Source organism: Cryptomeria japonica, chromosome 6 (assembly GCF_030272615.1).
Source record: "Cryptomeria japonica chromosome 6, Sugi_1.0, whole genome shotgun sequence".
Lineage (NCBI taxonomy): Eukaryota > Viridiplantae > Streptophyta > Pinopsida > Cupressales > Cupressaceae > Cryptomeria > Cryptomeria japonica.
In genome coordinates, this window is record NC_081410.1 from 406,127,483 (window position 1) to 406,151,046 (window position 23,564).

At 43.1% G+C, this 23,564-nt stretch overlaps 1 protein-coding gene across 2 annotated transcripts in view; it reads right to left on the bottom strand.

The window, feature by feature from the left end:
• LOC131065848 (outer envelope pore protein 21, chloroplastic) overlaps window positions 1–23,564 on the bottom strand; it is a 195,604-nt gene that overhangs the window by 151,897 nt on the left and 20,143 nt on the right. For both annotated transcript variants that reach the window (XM_058000489.2, XM_058000488.2), the window contains exon 2: window positions 18,657–18,731. In XM_058000489.2, the coding sequence (XP_057856472.1) occupies window positions 18,657–18,731 (75 nt within the window). The remainder of the gene's footprint in view (window positions 1–18,656; window positions 18,732–23,564) is intronic.

Genomic DNA, 23,564 nt, shown 5'->3' on the forward strand with positions numbered 1-23,564 from the left:
AGCGAATACAAAACATCAAGGAAGAAGAAAAGTAATAAATATTCATCTGACGATGATGAAGACTATGACGGGGAAAGCAGCAGCAATGGCGAATCGAGTAAAAAGGTGCACGCTCTCCAAAAGGACATGGAACGAATGCTGAAGGAATTCAAAGCCATGAAGGGGAGTACAAGTAAGACTGAAGAAAACGACGTGTGGTGTACCGACTGTAGGAGTGACGGACACACCAAGGGGTCCTGCCCCAAGAAGGCTTTCTGCGACATTTGTCAAATTACGAGACATTTGACAAAGGAATGTCCCTACAATATGAAAACTAGGAGCCAACAAGTTCTCTTCACGCAAGAGCAGCCAACCGTCGGAACTTCGCAAACCAACACAACGGCATCATCTGGAGGTTACCGAGACAACAGACGCGGTGGCGGAAGAAATAACAACAATAACAATAATGGAAGCCGTATCCAATATGACGCCAAGGGCCAGCCACTTATCCAATGTAGGGCCTGTAATCAGTGGGGGCACTTCGCCCGTGATTGCACGAAGGAAGCCACCCCTCAGCACCTCTGCTGATGGTGTGGGCCAGGCGACCATGAGGACGCAAATTGCCCACAGGCAGGGGTTAATCTCCTCAACATTGAGAAGACTGGTGAGAAAGAAGTAATGGCAATCACCCGCGCCCAAACAAAAAAGGCCACTTATCCCGACCCCCGTACGAAGAAGGAGAGATTACGGGAGGCAAAGACCAATATTGAACGTGAGATAACAACCGAACAACGGGACAACGAGGTGGCCAGTACATCATCCCGTACAGAAGCGGAAAATAACATCATTGGGCAAGTACTGCAAATGGAAGTACCTATAAGGGTAAAGGACCTTCTAGAAACAATGCCACAGTTAAGAACCGCTATTTTTAGTTCTATACAAACCACTGCGCAGGCACCTTTGCATGCCACACAGGCAGAAGTTCCGGTCAGCCCGTCGGCTGACCCAATGTTGTTGGCCTTAAATAGTGGTCAGCATCCTGCAGTAGTAGAGATGGGAATTCTCGGGGCTATCCTCAAAGACACCATCGTGGACGGAGGTTCGGGGGTGAATGTACTGCCAGAGGATACGTGGAAGAAGCTGGGGAAGCCAAAACTATGGCCACCCACGTTCAACTTGGTAGGTGCAGACCAGCACGGCATCAAGCCACTCGGCACCCTGATGGCCCAGCCGGTCACCATCTGCACGCAACCTTTCATACTAGATTTTGTGGTAATCCCACTCAAGAAGAAGGGGTACGACGCCATCTTAGGCAAAGGGTGGCTGGTTACAGCAAAGGTGAACCACGACTAGAAAAAGAACACCCTTTCTATGGAGAAAGGGGGGCGGAAGTACACCATTGATTTGAGGACCCAGGTTGTTGACGAGGAACTGACATCATCTTCGGAATCGGAGGGTGAAGGAAAAGGCAACCCGAGGGACAAAGGACGGGGCTGCAAGGAGCCCAACGACGAAGGGATTCTCAAACTAGGAGAGTGCTCCGAGGATGAGACAGGGTCATTGAATGGGCTCTTCCATTGGCAAATGGAGGATTACGAAATGTTCCAAAGCTACAGGCTCGAAGTAGAGGAACCAGAGCAAGCAACAGAGGAGGTGTACCTGCCGGAATACAGAGAGTATTGGAAGGGAGACACCCCAAACCTTGATGACGTAGATAATCCCAAGATTATTGGCAACGATTGGAACCCTGTGTGGAAGGCCGCAGCCTTCAAAATCTTTATTATTCTTCTTTTTCTTATGTACAGGAAGGAGACCGTGGTCCCTGTAGAATTTGTGGTTCCAGGTCTTCGGACAGACATTGAAAATAGATTGGCCACCAATGGGTGCAAATTGAAACCCTACCACGTGAAGTGTGCAGGGGACTCGAGAGGCCGGTCGGACACTCGAGAGCCCGGAGGGGGACCCGAGAGGATGGAAGGGGACTCGAGAGGCTGGGTAGGCGACTTGAGAGGCACGGGACCAACGCAGGAGACTCTTGGGCGAGGAAAACCGAGAAGGATGAAGGGCAATCCCAGCGGCATGGGACCCGAGCCGAAGACTCTTGACAATTAGATTATAAATAATTTTAAAAAAAAAAAACATTGTACGACAGTTGACCATATGGCTGCACAAAATAAATAAATAAATAAATAAATAATATAAAAATAAATAAAAAATCGCACGCCAGGTGACCGTACGGCATGGAAAAAAAAAAGGTCGTGGGGCCACCATACGATGACCACACCGGCAGTGGAACCACCGTGCGGTGGGGCCACCGAAGGTGGTCACACCGATGGTGGGGCCACCGATGGTGGGGCCACCGAAGGTGGAACCACCATGCGGTGGTCACACCGACAGTGGGGCCATCAGCGATGGATGCCACCGTGCGGTGGACACCCGCACGCCGCACTTGAAACCCGCACCACGCAGCCCATGCAAGGAAAAAGAAGAAGGAAACCCCGCGGAGGTGTCGGTGTTGTTGTTGACCGTACGGGGAGGTTGCATGGCCGGAACAAAAAAAAAAAAACGACGACGACCAGATTGAAACATTATTCGATGACATCTGGAGCCTAGACACTGAAAATATTGGAGTGTAGAAGAAGGGTTTTGACATCATAAAATATCATAGAAATGATGCCCCCGGACCCCGCGAGGGGCGCTACCCCTCGACCCCGCTGGGGCACTGCCCCAGACCCCGCGAGGGGCGCTGCCCCTCAACCCCGTTGGGGCACTGCCCCAGACCCCACAAGGGCGCTGCCCCTCAACCCCGCTAGGGGCGTTGCCCCCAGACCCCCAGTTTAGTTTTGAGCTACAGAATACCACGGGAAGTGTTGTGGTTGTCCATACTATGAGAAAGAAGCCCACAGCTAAGCATTGGCGGGGAAGCCATAAGCCGTAGAGGGAGGTGGATTTGGAGGTTGGGAACAAACAGAGTTTGAGGGAAGGCATTGCAGGTCCGCGCAGTTGTATGACACCAGGGAGTTATTCAGTTCAATTATTAGCCTTTGGGGAGTGCGATGGAGGATTTGAGGTGTCTGCTAGCCTTTGTGCCAGCGGGTTGTGGCCACCTCCAGGCAAGAATGGTATGCTTTGAGGAACTTGGAGTATGTCTCGGCTGGACGTGCGGTTGCCTTGGTGGATGCACAAAGGGCTCGGGAGGAGCTGACCACCAGGTTGGAGGCAAGAGTAGCATGAGACTTAGCTTGGCGTACCCAGGAGTTGGATGTCGAGAGGGCAGCGCAGGTGGCTATCGAGGACAAATTGGCTAGGGAGACAGTATCATTTGAGTAGCAGTTGGTGGAGGTTGAGACTGAAAAGCATGTTTTGCAGACAAGTTTGGTTTAGGCAAAGGAGGGTTGTGATGTCAAAGGAAGCACTAATGGTGAAATCCGCACTTGAGCATCGGATGGTAGCAAAAAAGGGTTTTCAGGCGAGGACGCAGCAAGTGTATAAGTTTCGGGCTCGACTGGCGTCAGCAGTTCTGTTTAATGTCATTTCTATTTTGTATTAAGTCGTCCAGAGACGACTTCTTTTCGTTTGGGGGGGATGATGTTGGCGGCAATATTGTACACAGAAATAAAACTAGTTAATTAAGTTGTAATTGTGTTGGTTAGTTGGCAACCAAGGGGTGGCAGTTGCGGTGCGACGGTATCTTTATATACTTCCGAATGTAACTTGTGAGAGGAGACACTTATTATGAATGGAATAACATATCTGGTACTTTGTCTGATAATTATGGCATTATTCTGCATTATGTCCTTTATGTTTTAAGCTATTCACCTGAGGGGGCAAACAACCGTTACTTCTCCGATGCCCTTCGCCCAACTCAAAAGTGTATTGTAGCTAGAAAATAAACTGGGGATCTGGGGGCAGTGCCCCAAGCAGGGTCGAGGGCAACGCCCTCGCGGCGTCGAGGGGCAACGCGCACATCATTTTTGTGATATTTTAAGATGCCAAAAACCACCTTCTCCACTCTAATTTTTTTAGCATCCTGGCTCCAGACTCCATCGAATGCTTTTTCAATTTGGTCGTCATTTTTGTTTTGTTTTTGCTTTTTGTTTTTGTTTTTTGTTTTTTTTATAAATTAAATGCATGCTTGTTTGAATGTCGGCGCATTTTTCTTTTCACATGCCATCACCACCGTTTATCGCTGTCGTGCCGTGGAATTTTTCTTTTCACCCTTTTTTTAAACCGTCGCCGCCGTCGTCGTGCTCCTTCAGGCCTACAGTGGTATTCCACCGCTGGTGACCTCCGTCGACGATGGTCCACCGCACGGTGGTTCCACCGTACGGGAACCCCCCGATGGTGGTCCCACCGCACGGCAGTTCACGGCGGTTCCACCGTGGCCACCGATTTTTATTATTTTTTTATTTTTTTATTTTTTAATATTTTTTTAATTTAATTTCCTAATCTAATTGTCCAAAGAGTGTTTGGCTCAGGTCCCGTGCCTCTAGGATCGCCCTTCATCCTTCTCGGTTTGCCTCGCCCGAGAGTCTCCCGCTTTGGTCCCGTGCCTCTCAAGACGCCTGCTCGGCCTCTCGGGTCCCCTTCCATCCTCTCGAGTCCCCCTCCGGACTCTTGGGTGTCCTTCCGCCCTCTCGAGTCCCCTACGCGCTTCTCGTGGTAGGGTTTCAATTTGGACCCGTTGATGGCAAGTCTATTTTCAATGGCCATCCGAAGTACTAGAACCATAAATTCTACAGGGACCACGGTATCCTTCCCGTACATAAGAAGAAGAAGAAGAATAAAGATTTTGAAGGCTGCAGCCTTCCACACAGGGTTCCAATTGTTGCCGACGCGAATGATCTTGGGATTCTCTACGTCACCGAGGTTTGTCTCCTTCAATTTTACCTCTTGATACTTGATGGGTTCTTCCTTCAGGAACTAGTGTGCGGTGGTGTCACTCACACGGGCGTCTCCCCTCCAATATTCTCTGTATTCCGGCAGGTACACGTCCTCTGTTACTTGCTCTAGTTCCTCTACTTCGAGCCTGTAGCTCTGGAACATTTCATAATCCTCCATCTGCCAGTGGAAGAGCCCGTTCAATGAACCCGTCTCATCCTCGGAGCACTCTCCCAGTTTGAGAATCCCTTTGTTGTTGGGCTCCATGCAGCCTCGTCCTTCGTCCCTCAGGTCGCTTTCTCCTTCACCCTTTGATTTCGAAGATGATGCCAGTTCCTCACTAACCAACTGCGTCCCAAGGTATATGATAAACTTGCTTCCTCCATTCTCCATAGACAGAGTGTTCTTCTTCCAGTTGTGGGTGGCCTTCGCTGCCACCAGCCACCCTCTCCCTAAGATCGCATCATACCCTTTTTTCTTTAGTGGGATTACCACAAAGTCCAGTATGAAGGGTTGCACCCCGATGGTAACTTGTTGGCCCATCAGTGTCCTGATGGGTTTGATTCCATGTTGATCTGCTCCCAGCAGATTGAATGTAGATGGCCACAGCATCGGCTTCGCCAACTTCCGCCAGGTTTCCTCTGGAAGAACATTCACTCCCGATCCCCCATCGACAATGGTATCAGTTAGAATGGTGCCAAGGATACCCATCTCCACAATGGTCGGGTTCCTTCCAGTGTTAACTACCAGCAGCCTGGGGTCTATTGCAAACCCCCCAGGAACATCCGTGCGATGGTTGGTACTGGTGCGTGGTTGGGAGAGATTATTCAGCAACGTCGTTCGTAATTGAGGCATCATCTGGAGGAGGTCGTGTACCTTCACAGGCACCTCCAGTTTTAAAATTTGATTTAGTATAGCCTCCTCCGCCTCCGATCGACTGAAGTACCCGCCGTACCCTTCGCCTTCGCCCTCTCTCGTATCTCTTTCTCAATTTCTTCCTGTGCTTCCCATTCCCTTCGCTTCTCCGTCTCCGGGTCTGGGCACGTTGCTTGTCTGGCTTGGGCGCGGGTTACGGCCAGCACTTCCTCTTCTTTGGTATCCTCGATATTGAGCAAGTTGACGTCGGACTTCGGGCAGGTGGCATCTTCGTGGTCTCCCGGTCGGCACCATTTGCACAAATATTGTGTGGCCTCTCCCTTCAGGCAGTCTCGGGCAAAGTGCCCCCACTGGTTGCACGCTCTGCATTGTATCATCGCTCGGCCTTTGGAGTCGTATTGGATCTGGCTCCTTGTATTGTTATTGTTGTTATTGTTGTTTCGTCCTCCCCACCGGTTATCTCGGTAGCCTTCCGATGTTGCATTGTTGTTCGCCTGGGAGCTGCCAGTACCGCCCGATGTAGTTGGTTGTTCCTGTGTAAGCAATACTTGTTGGTTTTGTGTTTTCATGTTGTAGGGGCATTCCCTGGTGGGATGCCCCATCAACTGGCATATATCACAATAGGCCTTCTTTGGGTAGGAGCCTTTCGTGTGGCCGTCCATCTTACATTCCGTGCACCAAAGCTCCCCTTCGTTGGTCTTGCTCAGACCTCCCTTCATAACCTTCAGCTCTTTTATCATCCTCAGCATGTCCTTCTGCAGGGCTTGCACCTTTTTGTCGGACTCGCCATCATTGTTGCTTCCCTCGGAAGAGTCATCATCCTCAGACGAGCTATCCTTCTTCTTTTTCTTCTTGGATGTCTTGGTCTCGCTCTCGACATCCATCGCTCTATTATATGCATCTTCGTACGAGGTTGGTGGAACAATTTTCATCTTCTTTCGGAGGGAGTGTTTTAGTCCCTCCACGAAACATCTCTTTTTCAACCCATCCGCTAGTTGACTCTCCATTTTCCCCAACAGTTCCTTGAGCCACCTACTATAGGCTCAGACCGTCTCGTTCTTGTTTTGCTTTGTGCCATAGATTTCGGCTACTATTTCATTGTCGTCTCTGAGGAGGCGAAACTCCATCTCGAACTCCTTCAAGTTGGGCCATGTGCCGACTTTGGCCTTATCCGTATCGGAGTACCAATCGATGGTCACTCCCCTTAAGGTTGCTGGAAATTGTGTTACCCATTCGTCTTGGTCGGTAACACCGTTCGTTGACCATATGGTTTCGCAAGTGCAACAATGGCGGACGGGATCTTCCTTCCTGTCGTCGTTGAACTTCGACAGCTTCTATTTATTGGCCATTGATGGGGATCATGTCGCCTGTCGTGCACCTACGCCACTCCCACCCGCATCGGTGGTGTTTGTTGTTTGAGTGACTGGGGGTACTGGGTTTGTACCCGCATGCTTGGTGTGATGGGTCCCAAGAGGGGGTTTTGCTTGCCGTGTGCCTGTGCCTCCTTCGCACCTACGGTCGTACGGTTGCCCTCCCCTCCATTCTCACCCTTGTCGTCTGTTCGCTCCCTTCGGTGGTCCTCCGTGCGCGATGTAAGGGATAAATTCCTGCACTGATCCCAGGTCTCTTCGACCAAATTTTTTCGTAGCCTTGTTTCCTCCAAAAATTCTTTGTAGCTTCTCACCCTACGGTGGTCTGGCGACACGTAGAAATCTCCTTCGACTTTTGCTCCTGCACCCTCCGTGACACCTCCTTGGTTCCCTTCAGGCAACCCTTCGGCAGGTCGTCCTTCGGCAAGTTGCCTCAACCTCCGTCTACATTCTACTTGTTGTTCCAGAATCAGGGCTCTCTGTGCGGCCTCCCACTCCTCACTTTGTGCCTTCTTATTTCTATCCTTCTTTAATAAGTTGGGCATTAATTCCCATACATAATGTAGGAGTGTTCTTTATTCTGCCCTTGAGGCTCAAGGTTCAAGTTTCCCATCATCGCTTGCCATTACACTCCTCTTCCCAGCGACGGTTGTTTTCTTCGTCCTTTTGGATGACCTATTGGCGTCACTCCTCACGCTGGGTTTCCTCCCTTCAGTGCTAGTGGGCAAGGGTTGCTTGGGCTAGGAGACGCGGGAGTTGGTGCAACAACCTATTTGTCACCGGACTGACATTGAGAGCGTCCCATACTACACCCTCAGGTATCTCTTCCTGTGTAGCCTCCCCTCGTACGAAAGTCTCTATAGCCGCCTGGAATCGAATCACGAAGTCGCCTGTCAATGTGTTCTCCCCTTCGTAAAGTTCTCTCAGTCGGCTATCATCCCCCTTGATGCTATTGCCAATGGGTTGGCCTATTATCCTCCGTAGGCCATTCACGCTCCGTGGCTACCCAAATTCAGACGGCAACAGCGCCAGATGTTTACCCCGTGGGGTGTGTTATTAATATTGCATATCAATAGTCAGATGATAACCTGTTGACGTGTCTAAAGTCGCATTGCTGCAAACTCTATCCGCCCAACGCAGAATAGAATGTACTCGCTAAGTATCCTATCCTCTCTTGAGATAAGGAAATCCCTAATGCTGTTTTTCGCTTGATCAAAGGGGACGACCTCAAGGTTTCGATTGTCAGGTCTTGACTGCGTGATTACTAAGTGGTTTGATGTGTTCTTGCTGGAAACACAAGGGGACTTACGGTAAAATAGGCAATTTGCTGAATGAGTTCCCTGAAACTTTAACAGTCTCGTTATCGATTGGTTTCAGTTGCATGATACTGTTTCAGCAGGACTGCGGATTCTTCTTGGTAAAAAAAAAGGAAAAAGAGGGATAGGGAAAGAGAGGTACAGAAAGTCTAAATTATTTAACTAAGATAGCATATTCAGAAAACAGACAGACATCTCCAAATAATAGATTAAACATTACCAACCATTTAAGCACAATACTTGTATGAATCTAGTGCGATCTTCAAGGGAAAATTGAGTTTTCATGCTATCAAATACAACATCAGAACTTTAACATTCATTCAGTGAGTATTCAATAACAAAACTAAGCATATGAAAGGTTCAGATTAACCATGCAGAAGGAAAGACAATCAGTCATTCCCTAATGGTATGAACAGCAAGGATTCTATCAGATGTTTATCTAGAAAATGCTATAGAGAAATGAAAGAAACATAACTGAAAATTCTAAATTAATGAAGAAGGAGACCATGCACTCACAAGGAAACTTGAAACGGTCTTAACTTCGCATTAAATTATGTAAATTTCGCCAAAGCTTCAGCAACAATCCATTAACTTCTTACAAAATGAGGGAAAACAAGTCCCCTTTTATAGGCCTCAAAAATGGATAAATGGCCAAGATCTAATCTAAACAAGTGGCCCAGATTCATCCTTACAAAAGGGTACCCATACCCATAAATGGGGGGTAAATATCAGCAACTACCCCAAAGCGAGCAATAACTACCCAAAAAGGTAATTAAAACTTATCCAAAAAAATTCAAAAAGGTGCACACACAAAGTTTTACATTTACAGTTGACTTGGAAGTCAAATATGACCTTTTGGCCAAAAAGTGTACTTTTCAAAATTCAAAAGAAAAAAGCACTTTAGGAAAGCACTTTCTCTTTTCCAGCTTCACATCCTTTTTCCAAGAATTCATCCTTGCCATGCAAATATTCTTGCCAAAGGTCCCGACCTGTTGCACGTTCCTCACGAACATATTCCTGGAACCCGATGCACAATTGGAATAGCAAACTGAATGGAGGCATAGGAGGATGACGAATTTTATACTGCATGCCTTCAAGGTATTGGTCTACGTGCTTCAAACCATCTTTCCAGCTGGAATGATTACGCTCGAAGCACAACATGTCTGAATGGAATTGACCAGCAAAACTCAGGTCCCTAGCGGAATAGGTGATCCTATCTGTCCCCAGTCTTTCCTCCCAGTCCGACTGTATCACATCATCGGACAGGGCATTTCGCCATCCTGAAACCACTGATCGGAGGATCGTCTTGCCGAGTTCTTGCATGCCTTTCAGAATTGCCTCGCATGCATCGTGTTCCTTATCAATGATTTCTCTTGTGTCATTCTTCATGGTGATAGTCCAGTACCACTCTTTGAAAACGCCGATATCGTGGGGGTGCAGGATGTCGGAGAGTGTAGGAATCTATGCTTGGGTCCAAAAGAGAGCTCTTACGAGGGGAAGAGTTGTGGCAGCCACTTCATGAATTCTGAGGACTTCCCTTTTTACCTCTAATAGCCTGACCAGAGTGGTCTCTCGATGGTGGGCCATTTCTTTTACTTCTTCAAGGATTCGTTCTCCCCTTCCTTTGATGCCTTGTATCCATTCCCTGACGGCCTTTGCAGTATCTCGTACTCCTTCAAATTCTGTCGTGGTTCTCTGTGCCAACGCCGTTGGGGGAATGTAGGATTCGGAAGCATTGTGTAATGGTCTCAGGAGTTGATCAATGTACCCCTCGGCCTGCTCAGCACAACCTTTATACATGTTCTTTTCAGCCGTTATCTCTTCAAGTTGCCTAAGTATGTTTTGTACTGAATCCCTGAATTCCTCCTCTCCCTGTTCCTTAGTGGCTCGTCCGATGGGGACAATCGTGATGCTATAATCTGCCAGTGTAATCTAATCTGCTGGCTTGTCTACAGGCGGGGTGGCGATGTGAAGAGTACGGTTCCTTTGCTCATCTTTGGTTATTCTGGAATATGCCTTGGGCTTTTTCTTCCCCTTGGCCTTAGCTTGGTCTATGCGTGAGAAGATGTCCTCCAAATCGATGGGTGGCTTGGTGGCGGCCTTGCGCTGAGCTCGGGCAATTAACCATTCTTGAGGTACAGTCTAGGATGATGCTATGGCCAAATTTGCACTCTATTCTTTGATGTTCTCAGCTGTCTCATCACAAATTTGCAGTTGTTCCGTTACAGGAGGAGTAGAGGAAGTGTCAAGTTCCTTGCTCGCAACCGAATTTTCTCCCAATTCACTGAACAATTGTTTGGTGCCTTCGTGTGATGGTTGTTCTTCAGTCTTTTCAGGCCCGTGGGTATCATTTGTCCGTAGCTCTCCTTCAACAGTGGAGTCATCCTTGGTAGTATTATGGAGCAGCAATTCATGGCGGCTCTGTTGGGTGGGTTCATGCAATTCAATCCCCTGAGTGGATGGAATCTCTCCTTCCTCAATTTGATTATCTGGTTCAGCTGATCCAATGGCTCTTAGCTCGACGTCCAGTATGTCGAGTGCAGGAGGATCATCAGCTCCAAATGCGTCAATATCACTCTGGGAAGGCAGAGCAGGTATATAGTCTAGTTCAACTACGTCATCGGACGAACTAGGGTCCTTTGATGATGAAGTGACCTCCGGTCTCCTAATGGGGATCTTTTCCCTTCTTGTCCTTTTGGATGTCCGAGTTCCTCTGCTGGCCTTAGCCTTCTTCCTTTTCTCAGGCTTTTCAATCTCTTCCCTAGGTGCACTAGAAGTTCCCTCATCTTCGGAGGACTGAGAATCAAGGTTACCCATCAAGTGGTAAGTGAACTGGACTCCTTCATGTATTAGTCGCTCAATCTGCTGGTGCAACCATTGGTCAGTATATCTTCCTGGGGCTGCCATAACCGCCTCAAAATCAATGATCAAGTCTTGTGACCAATCGATGCCTAGCAAAAGATGCCTTACTGCCTCAAATTCCCGAACTTGCAGGCAATTTCCTGAATCTGTGAGTTGATCTGGGACCCGACGGTATTCAAAGAGTCGCATTTGCTGCACATCAGCCTTGAATATTCGCGCCTTCGGACCTCATAGTCATCAGAGTGGTTCTTCCAGTAATCTTCAACGGATTCTTTTGCTTTGTATCGCCTGCCATAGGCCCTCTTTGCCAGATTGTCGTGATCGAAGCGTTTCCTTGGAAAATGCTCTTGTAGGCCATAGGAGGCCAGCTCTACAAAGGATTCCTCCGCTTGGGATGGGTTCTTTAGATGGACATCCTGGTTGCCTATAATCATAGGGAAAGCGAATCCAGACTGCTTCCTGTCCCTGAGTAAGCTGCCTGCCGGACGTGACTGCCTTGCGACCTCCAAAAGAACTATCTTGTCGGTTGGGTACCACGGAAGTCGGAAAGGGGCACCCTCAAAGCCAGCTATCCGGATGTAGGAGAACCTTGGGAATTGGATGAACCAGGCCCCATACCTCTGTACTAGAATAGTAGCTTGCTCTGAGAGCCTTATGTGTAATCCTCCCTGCATTAGCCTAACCAGGCGCATTGTGAAGGCGTCATTGACGTGCTCATGCTGACCAATGGCATAGGCAGGGCTGTTCTTTTCCCTTTGAGCTATATCCTGATGGTGTAGCTGTGGATAACAATCGTATACTTTTACCTGATCAGGTCCATTCCCAATTTCACCTTTCATGATCAAACCTGGCAGTGGCTGATTTCTGGCGAACATGTAGACCAAATAGGAGGTCATAGTAAAGTACTTCTTTGTTTCGAGTTCGATCAGTTGAGTGTGAATGTTGTCGCTTATGATCTGGGCCCAGTCAAACTTGGATTTCCCAGCGAAGACCTGTTCTGTGAAGTAAAACATCCATTCTTCAAAGGAATTGCATTGGGGAAGTCCCATAATCCTGCCGAGCAATGTGACCATGTCCCCATGCTCGTTGTGGAAGTCGCTTCTAGGGGTCTTTTTCCCAATCCTGATACTTGGAGGTCTTCTCTCCTTGTACCACTCTTCATTTATCAGTGTTCTGCATCTGGCGGGACTCATATCATACACCCCCTGCACTTCATCTATAGTCGTGGCTGTCGGGTTGTTCGGGAAGGGAATATCAAATGCGTCGCCAATGGCTTCAAGTGTGAAGTTAGCGAGGACCATGTCCTCGAGGAGCACCAATCTAGAACCTAGTTGGTAATGTCGGGCAGCCTCTACTACTAACTCATAGTTTTGCACTGCTGGGGGAAATCTTGCTGCCTGCGCAATGCCACTTTCCATCATCCGCCTAGGCCTGCCATAGGCATTAGGGGAGAAGACTCGGTTTCTGAAATCTTGGATATCAATATGGCCCAGGTCAGTATCACCGACATTGTCCCAGACACTCTGAACATTTGATTCCCTCAGTCCCCCTCTCTGATACTGATACTTCATCTTTTCGACTCTACGAGGGATATCTGACTTGGATGCTCGCGATGTCTCGGTTGCAGTAGGCGTCTTAGATGATTCTACCGCCGATTTAGGCATTTATCTTGCACAGCCGGATGCGGATTACGAGGCGATATAAAGGAAGTAAAGCGTGTTAGATAAAGGATATGCCAGCACACAAGGATTAATTCAAAAACTGAATTGAAAGAACAGCATGACATCTTTAGCTAAAAGCTCGATTGATTTAAACATGAATATTTATGAAGCTTCTCGATTGCGAATTTATACTCAGACATTTTAGGATTGAATTTCAAAATGGACAATGCTTGAGAAATTTCTTAAGTCTGCAAATGCGTTTTTTGGTTAATTCCTAGACTCTGTTTTCAATTGCTTTGCATGACGTCTTATAAACGGGAAAAGATGTGGTTTTTAAGAGTTAATCATTTTAATTCATTTTGCGTACGCATCTATATGATTTTGCAAATATTTCGAATGATTTCAAGAGAGGTGAAGCACACTTACCTGGCGAAAATGAATGGCGTGAATTCGCACAACTGGCCTTGCAAGAATGAATTCCAAATTTCGGATGGGAGGGTCTGCGATTTGAATTTTAATGGTTAACTCCCTATTCAAATTTCTGCACCTATGGTTTGGAAAGAAAATGCAGATTTAAACATTTGGACATAACGATTTTTACTTTGGGCGTCCTTCCAAATTCTAACTTTGTGATTCTATGGCGCTGAGAATGGTGTTAATGGCATTTACTTTACAAGGCTTATAAAACTTCGCAATTTCACCTTACGCGAACCTCAGCAAATGGAGAGGGTTTTCAAATCTTGAACTTCACGTTTCTGCCCTACGGCAAGCCATTACGAGGTTTACTGAATTTGCAAGGTTTGTAAAAATCACGATTTTCGCCCACAATGCAAACTGTGCTCTTTGGGTTTACCCTCCAAACCTTACACCATTTCCCTTTCACGCGATTTTACCTTGACTTCGGCGGTTTGTGAAAATCGCGATTTTGGCATTTGGGTGGGGTCTTCAAACTTCGGCGTTTTGAGGTTATTTTTCAACCTTTTAAATCCTTGCGATTTGCCTTGGTCACGCGAAGTTCGGCGTTATGGCTGGATTGTCAACTTCGGCATTTCTGAGGTCTTTGAAAACTTTACTTTTCACTCCCCTTTTGCGTTTTCACTTAAAATGCAAACTTCGGCGATATGGGTGTGTTTGCCAACTTCGGACCTTTCAAACGTTTTGCCAATTTCGGCGATTTTGAGGCTTTTGTCAATTTTCAAACTTTACTTTCTTCGTGCTTTTCCTCCAAATCGCGATTTTCAGGGATATGGAGGCTTTTGAAAATTTCGGCACTTTAAGTGCTTTTGCAAACTTCGGCCTTTTTACCTTCTTTGCAAACTTCGGACTTTTTAATCACTTTGCCAATTTCGGACTTCTTAGGCTTTTGTCAATTTTCAAACTTTACTTTCTTCGCGCTTTTCCTCCAAATCGCGATTTTCGGGGATATGGAGGCTTTTGAAAATTTCGGCACTTTAAGTGCTTTTGCAAACTTCGGCCTTTTTACCTTCTTTGCAAACTTCGGACTTTTTAATCACTTTGCCAATTTCGGACTTTTTAGTCACTTTGCCAATCTTGGCGTCTTCAAGTGTTTTGCAAATTTCGGACCTTTTAGGCCTTTTCCCAATTTCGGCGTTTTTGCATCTTTTGAAAACTTTCAAACTTTACTGCGTTTTCACTAAAAAGTGCGAGTTTCAGCACTTGGGTGGGTTTTGTCAATTTTGGCACTTTGGGGCACTTTAAGACTTTCGCCCCCTTTTAACTTTCAGCTGGCGAAAATCGCCATCCTCACAAATCCTACAAACTTCTAAAAACATCATGTAATCTCTCCCTTTTAGTGCGAACTTCAGGATACGGAGGAGGTTTTTGAAAATTTAAGCCTCTGCACCCTCTTATCTCTCTTATATCCCTATGCGAAAATCGGCGTCTTCGGGTCCTCATGCGACCTTCAGACGCTTTATCCTTTACTTGGCGGATTTTGCCACTCTCTATCATCCCATGCCTATCTAAGGCAATTTTACAAGCTTAGACAATGTCTTGGAATTCGTGCCCGAGGGCTCAACTGACCTCATGGATTCATAGGCTCCTCCGTTGAACATCATCATCTCACGGATTGATTAAGGGCTCGCTCAAAAGGACGCGAAACACTCTGCGCGGAACTCAACAAGGAGAAGACAGAAAAGCCCAAAAAAGGAAAGGAGACCCTGTCGGCGACAGGGAGCGTGTGCAACGCACAACATAACCATAGGATAGAATAGTAACCAGAAACTCAGAGAAATGCTTTCATTAATGCCAAAATGTCTAGTACAATAATCATTCTCTGCATCAGTGTACCCAACAACAAGTACAAGAGCATATATAAAGACACGGTCGAGGGTTGCGGTTACCACCCGTGGGGAACCGTCGTGCAACGGACAACTACCCTTGACGACACTAACATACTTAACCAACGTAGCTTAACAAGTAGTACAAAGCCCATTTTACGACTAACACGAAGCTCTTTAAAAACCCAGAGAAATAAACTGCCCTCGCCTCCACTTACTAAAAATAATAAGTTTGCCAAACTCCGCTACTTGATATGCATGTACCATCATTGCAAAGTTTTTTGAAAAGTGAAAACCCAAAAGGAATCCAAAACCAAAACTGTCAAACTCCAACATGCAAGCCACCAAAAACGCTGAAACATCCTCCCAGAGGTAGGAAACCCTAATTTCTGCTCTCGACTAGCCTACGAGTCTCTAGAATAGGCTAACGGCCAACTGAACTGGTCACTGCTGAGAAGGGGACATTACACTTTGTATCATTATCTACATAACTACTTCAGAAATCTTTATGATTACTAATTTACTTGCATACTATAGAAATGACTACTTGTATGTGCATCATACAAATAAGGCGAAACCATTATATTCTACAGTAACCTCATGCAATATATGTGTATTATCTTAATTTCTGAATATCTTTCATGCTATGATAGAAGGAAGGGTCTGCAAGGGGGGTACGGTGATGAAGCATCCCTCTATGGTACGCCACCTCTATGGGGGACTTGATGGCCCCATGAGGCCAAGGGGGTACAGTGGGTGCTGCCCTTGGGCAGAGAGGAGATGGTATTCAGGGCACCCTGTTGCATCTTGTCCCCTATCATTGTGCACAAGTATACTGAGACTCAATCTTGAAGAGAAGGAGAGGGCTGACAAGATGAGGGGATAACGTAAAGGGGTTAGCTCACTGGGTAGGCCACCTCATATGGATGGCATGGGCCACATGAGGCCAAGAGGGATGGTATATCCACTTTGGGTGCAGGATAGAGGGTCTGAGACACCCCATCAAGGTCACATTCCCCTATACTCTTACATGGTTGAGTCTCTGAGACAATTAGGATATTTAATGAATAATCCTGAAACTCTGTTTATGATCTAAATAATGTAAATTAATAATGCTACTAAGAATTCACTAAACTGGTATCTGTTCATTTAATCTGATCACTATTTTAATCTGATCACTACACAAGTCTGGTTGCTGCTCAATTCTGCTTTCTTTTTGCTGATATAATTATCATTCTGCCATACATTTGAAACTCTGATTTTCTGAGATTATTATTGTAAGAAAACTATAATCTGCTTGCAGGGATTTAATCAGGAAAAGGTATTCTCTAAACCCATCTGTTCACTTCGTTATTTGAGAATTAGGGCAATTTAGGACAAATTAGGGCTTTCCCAATTAAGGGACATTACATTCCAAATCATGACCATTGAGGGTATTTATTGCTTCAAGGAATCGAAATCTTTAGTATCCAATCCTGTTAGAATATTTGCAGTCAATGATGTTTGTACTGCAATCTTCACTCAAACCGCAAGGCTTGATCATGCATTGTTGTTGTTTGAAGTTGTAAATATGCATCATGGTGCTCAACTTGGAGGAATTGGTGATAAAAATGTTTTCATTTTCAGAGCGTCCAAATTGGTAAGGAGTGTTTGTCAAGTCAAGATTGAAAGCAAAAGAAAACCTCATTTAATGTCCTATCAGGCTTCTCCAAGATGTACCACATCTTTTGTTCCCAATACGACTTAGCATCTATCCCAGATATTGGAATGGTAACAAAGGATAGATCCAAATAATTACTACCTCCAACCAAAGCAGCCCACTTTCTTCAGAGTAATGTCCCCAATTTGGGAGGACAATCCACCACTATTATGTCCATCAATAAAGCTTTTCCAAAAATAAGCAGTCAACTACACATCAAGAGTATTTACACTCCCAATAATCGGAGCCTCCCTAGAATTCAAAGGATAACACTTACCATAAAACTTCATTATCTTCAATCCCAATTCATCTATAATGGCTAGTCATAACATTACTTGAAGCCCCTGAATCACACGCAATTATGTAAAAGTCAGCAATTTATAAGATGTTAACAAATAAATTTAGGGGTATTCTCTTATGCATTATCTGCTGAATTCAGAGTCTCTTCATATATATGGTTGGCTTGGGATGTATGGGCCCGAATATAAGAAAACACCCAATCCCTGTGTTCTGGTATCCCCACCAATTTGACCACAGGGAACTGCACTCTTACTTGGCTCAAAACCTAAGCCATATCACACACGGTAATTAAGCATTGGGTTATTTGGTGGTATCAGGTACAGATTTCCAGGTACAAAGAAAGTTGATGTCTTCCCTCCCGCCCGTTATATCACTTCATCCATTTGTGAAGCATGTCCTTCCTCAGCTCCTGCATTAACATTCTTCCGTGCCCCTAATCAGTGACCCAACACTTGAGAGGTTGAAGGCATAAATAAAACAGATGAGTCAGATAGGAAAGGAGAGGCTGGCGGTGATCAAACAGAATAAAATGTTGATAGCTGATAAGAAGTCTCTCAAAACTTATTTGAAGCACACACTAAGGCAGTTAACGATAATGCATCGTACAGGCAGACATACATCAACAAACGGGGACCAGTACAAGGGTTCTGTAGAAGAAGAAATGTTTAATGATAATTAATTGCACATGCAGGAACCTGCAAGGAAGTCCACATTGTTTTTAAGGCTGAGAAAGCTTTTCTCTTAGTTACGTGATGGACCAAGTCCACAGATGCAAAATGCTATTAACTCCCATTCTAAGATAAATATTTTTATTTTAGCCTGAACATTAGACTAGGGATATTCATACAAGTATTGTTGAAAGAATCAGATATCTATGTTGGCACTGATGATTTGCTATAGCAAAAAAAATTGAGAAAGTTGGTCCAACTAAGTACCTAATTGAAGCACGGTAGAATATTAAGGATGATAATTGGCAGGCTTGTGGGAGGTTTGCACTTTGCAATCATCTGAACAAGATCAAGGACCGCATTAGTAACCTCACATGACAATACCAAGCAAGCTGATTCAAGAAAAGCAGAGAAATACACAGTAAGACTTCTTTATTCTGGTTTATTGCATCCCACCTGCTTAGGCATCTGGTACCTGCATTTTTTGTAGCTTTTGCAGGCATGGGAGAGCAAAAACTTTATTTATTATTGGCACAGTGGGGATCTTAATTGTTCAGCAAAAAATCTGTTATAATATCTAGTTAATAGCAGCTGCAAGTTAAATATTACCATAATTCTCTAAACAAATCTCAGGTAGTGGATGCCAAAAAGAAGTCACCTTCATATAAATACCAGTATGAATGATATCTCTTACTTTCAGGCACAAAAGAAAAAAATAACAAATAGTTCCATAATTTTTCTAACCTCAGGGTAAAATCTGCGTTTAAATTGTGCAATGCCACTAGCTGCTCCAGTGTGTGTATTCAATCTTCCATGAATCTACATTATCACAGAAGCCACTAAATAAAGTTGTCAGGAAAAACAAAATGCTATTCTAAATGCTACATCCCTGGAAAGAAAAACATTTTTCTTATTACAAGCATAAAGTATGAGAACTTTGGTTGACTGCTAATATAGAACATACACAGTTGCTTCAAGCTAGAAACAAATCATATAAAAAAAGAAGCTTCACAATCATTAAAAAACATTTCAATAAAGAACAGACATATATATACTTATAGCATATGACACGAGAAAAGTATTCCTGAAACATTTAGTTTAAACTTTGTTGGCATTTTAATTTGTCTTTTTCACGACAACTCAAAGTGAACAGTATGTGAGGAAACCCTCTCCTTCAATTTGCAGGAAAAGCTCCCTAGTCTAATCTACTCCTAAAATCTATAACAATAAACTAAATTGCTACTTATGCACACCATGTAAATTATCTTCTACAAGTTTTGCATGTAAACAAAATATTTCAAAACAATCTAGACCTATTTTTTAATCTCAGTGGTAGGAGCACAAGATTTATAAATTTCTTATCTCACCATGAAGATTTCTGTTATGCAATTGAATAACAATATGAACTAAAAACAAAATACTATCCAATGGTTAAATCAGAGACCAATGACTTAGTATTAAGAATAAGATGGATTTGACATAAGAAACATTCCACAAACAACATGAAACATGATGTGAATCCTAAGACAACAATCCTTAAAAGGCAACCAAATCTACTAATTAAAAATAGAGGACAGATGTTAAACAAAGATGAGAAAAAATCTTCTTATTGCTTACCTCACAAATCACAACACAATAAACTAACATCAACTTATTTATAAGCTCTCAAGAAGAAGATTTTAGAGATAAAATAATAGTGTAACATTCCCATAAAAGCATTGATTTAAAGCAACCCTATCCCTATCCTCTGGAAAGAGGAAATAAAACAACTTTTAAAGCAATCCAATCCTAAAACAAATAACTATTTACAAAGGCCTAGAAATAGGCTCATCTCTATGTTCTCTACAAAAATACAGACATTTGTCACTTAAGTCATTTTTGAAAATCTAAAATAGCTTTGACTTGCAAACTATGTCAAATCAAGAGGATCTGAAATATAGTGAACCTTTTCTCAAGCTTGTAAAAATTGTTGAAACCCTATCCAGATTTGAAACTAATGAATACATCTAAAAAAGCATACCTATTAAAAATATAGTTTCTAAAAAAAGAATTGTTTCAATGAACTAAACAACTTTTCATTGAACACTAAAATCCTAACCATGAGTTACACCAGACACTTGAATTTGGATTTTCCTACACTTGAGGGAGTTTTAGCATGGCAAAGCCAACTTAAGAGTGTGATAGTAGGACCTTTTGGCTTAATTTGCCATTGTAGGAACTTTTTGTAATGGTTACCCCTGATTTATTTTTTCGAAGTGTTTTTTGTTTTAAGATGCTTGCAATTTGTGTTATAACATGCAATGAAGTACATAAAGCTTTGCTGATTGAACTTGTTTCAAATATCATTCATTTTCCTTTCAAAATCCTTTGCAAATTACAATGCATAGAAAGCTGGTAATGTAAGTGTGCATTATTTATCAAACATACAAAACTACTCTTCGCTGTTCACACCAAAATGTTAAGAAAATAGGGCAATTTAAATTATAAACAAAACTCATAAACTTCAACAGTGAATGTCCTTGTAAATCTGAAAGCACAATAATAATATCTTCAGCTATAGCATTAAGCAACAGCAATCAGCTCCCTGTAGATCTAAGGCATACTCCTTGTGATTCAACCATCAAATAGCTAGTCTCCAACCCTTCCAAAAGGCTCTCATAGCATCCCTTATAAGAAAGAAGTGGTCTGAGACCTTTACAGCAATATTTCGAAGCTTGCAAATAGACCATCACACCACACAGTAAGAGTGGAAATTCCTTAAATCTCTTCAAGCATAACTCCAAACCGTTCAACAAAGGTCTCCAGCAAGAAGACACCCCTTATAATTCTGATAGAAATAGAAAAGTAGCTCCAAATACCCTAACTCGTCCTCCTTTATGCCTCATATGCTAAGCTCAAAATGGGCACTAGCCCTGAAGGGAAGATTCGCTTAAAAATTCAGTTTTTTACCAAAGAAAACAAATAGCCTATAAAAAACCGTCACCCAGCTGCTCGAAATCATTTAAATCAATACCCATAAGCATAAAACTTGATATCTTGTGTAGATAGAGAGGTATGGCCAAACTGGAAATTTCATTCAAACTTGCCAAAACACTCAAAATGTAATCAGCACTCCAAAAATCATCAAAACACACCAAAAAGCCTGTAGGCAACTCGGAAAACTTGATAAATCTTCATCTTCTCAAAAATCCAAATCACCAAACCCAAACAAATCAATGTACTCTCTGACTGCAAACCAATAACCAGCTAGAGTCGATCTTTCACCACCGAAACCAAACAAATCGCAGACAGTTTGTCATCCTTAACAATTCCAAGAACTCTCGAAGTTCATTTCAATGGCATTTCAATAATTCAGAATTAGAGAATGAGAGCGAGCCCATATCCCAATATATAGGCTTGGTGGGAGAAATTAGGACAAATTCAAATATTCAAATATTATATTCCCTCGAAAAAGACCCCCATAAAACTTTTGAAAACAACTTATATCTCCCAAAACTAGGTGTCCCATATGGAGACAAACTTTTAAAAATATTAATCACTTAAATATTAAAAAGTCACTTTTAAAACACTAAGCGAAATTATTAAAATAATTTCCATCACCTTACAGAAACTCACTAAGACACTAGAAATGGAGAATTGAACATGCCAAAACTAATTAAAGTTGAAAGATGATAACTGACGCCAACACGAGCACACATTATAAATAGCAGTATTCTTTGAGAACTAAAGAGAATAAACCAAGAAATACACATACAGATCAGTGCCATGCAACCACTCACTATAAATAGCAGCATTCTCTGAGGATCAAAGTAAACAAACCCGAGACCAAAAATGAAACCATCAAGTTGGGAAAAGTAAACACCCCTTAATTGAAGTTGCGACTCTAATGGCAGCTCACATCCTAAAAACCTCTATGAAATGTTCATGGAGATCCATAGTTTACGCAGCACATAGAGAAAAACTCAACACAAACTCAGTGATGTGCATTGGTTCTTGCAGTTGCAATAGATCCAAATGATTAGAGTTCTTTACATATCAAATTTGTTCCCCATCTCACATCACTTCAAAAAATTCAACTCTAAATTCAATTAAAGCATCATCCTCTAGGAAAGATTAATGATGTTGGAAAAATAACTTTGTCCCCTATCCTTGACTCTCCAATTCCACAATGGGTATCAATTGTGCAACTTGTGCTAGCAACACTTCAACATTTTCCTCCCTTGAACATCTAACAACCTATTTAAATCTAAATCTTTGGGCAACAGATCATTAGCAAAGTATACATGTTGAAGTGAACAATCATCTTCTAGTGACAAACTTTGTCATCCATCATCCCATAGTGGCAGGTCTTGGGCAAACTGGGTCTATTCTAATTTATTAGTGCAATCAACTTAAAAATATAAGTCCCTAAGAAGGAACAGTTCCACTTGTTAATGCATGATAGCTTCGGTAAGATATACAATTGAATGAGAGATAAATGACGTCTCTCATTCAATCATTTATCCTATCAATAATTATGATGAAAACCTTCAAGCTATTAATCCTTCACTTGATAACCATTCTTCATTTGCATATAATTAATCTATTCAGTTCGATCATATGCTTAATATCGATAATCATCCTATATCATTATTTATGTTCACCGATTACTAAATCATGCTAATGCATTCCGATTTATATCGGTTAACATAATTAATAGTAAACAAATGATAAATCGAATTAACCAAACACTGATTAGTATTGGGTGTTAATATAAGCTGACACCGATTGATATCGGGTTATATGTGTACCGATTAATATTGGGTGGCATAATAGAGTTTACCGATAGTTATCGGCTGATAAGCATACGCCGATAGTTATCGGCTGTTAAGATTATGCAAACACCGATAGTCATCAGGTGTTAAAGTATAAACATATACCGGTTGGCATTGGTAATTAATATGCATTGTTTGGTATTACCAAAGAGGCACGATCAAGTAATGTCTTGATCGGTCATGACCAATCAAGGCATTGCTTGATCGTACCCCGCTTGTTATATACATATATCGAATGGCATTCGTGAGAAAGGACATAGAAAATAATAAATGCTCCTCTCACCTGCCATACAAAAGAAGATAGTCAGAATTATATTTTAATCGGTAATACATAGAACAAGATAATATAAAATAGAATATAACTTGCATATTGAATGTAAATTGAACATCTTTTACACCACTCATCATCAATTTCGTAGCTAGTATTTTCATTGATCAACCATTTTTCTTCTTCAAGAATACCCGAGCATGGCATCAACTCATTGACTACTATCAAATGCTCAACTTATAATTCTTCAATTTTGTCTTGTGCAAGTTCTTCAAACATACCTTCAAATGCAGCTAAGAATTCATCAAATGCATCTTCCTTTGTTGTACAATCAGTGCCATTTTTCTTGGCAAAAGTAGGTTGATCATCAGTTCACTTGATGGGAGTTTGGGAGACTTTATCTAATTTAGCACACAAATGATTTGTAGTTTCTTCCAACACAAGCTTATTCTCTACAAGGAATAAGCAATGCCTATGAGGTGGAAAAAAATAATAATTCTCTCCTGATTTGTGGATGAAGTAATAAAAATAGTGGCTTGTCCCATGAATGTCTCACGTACTCTCTTCTCT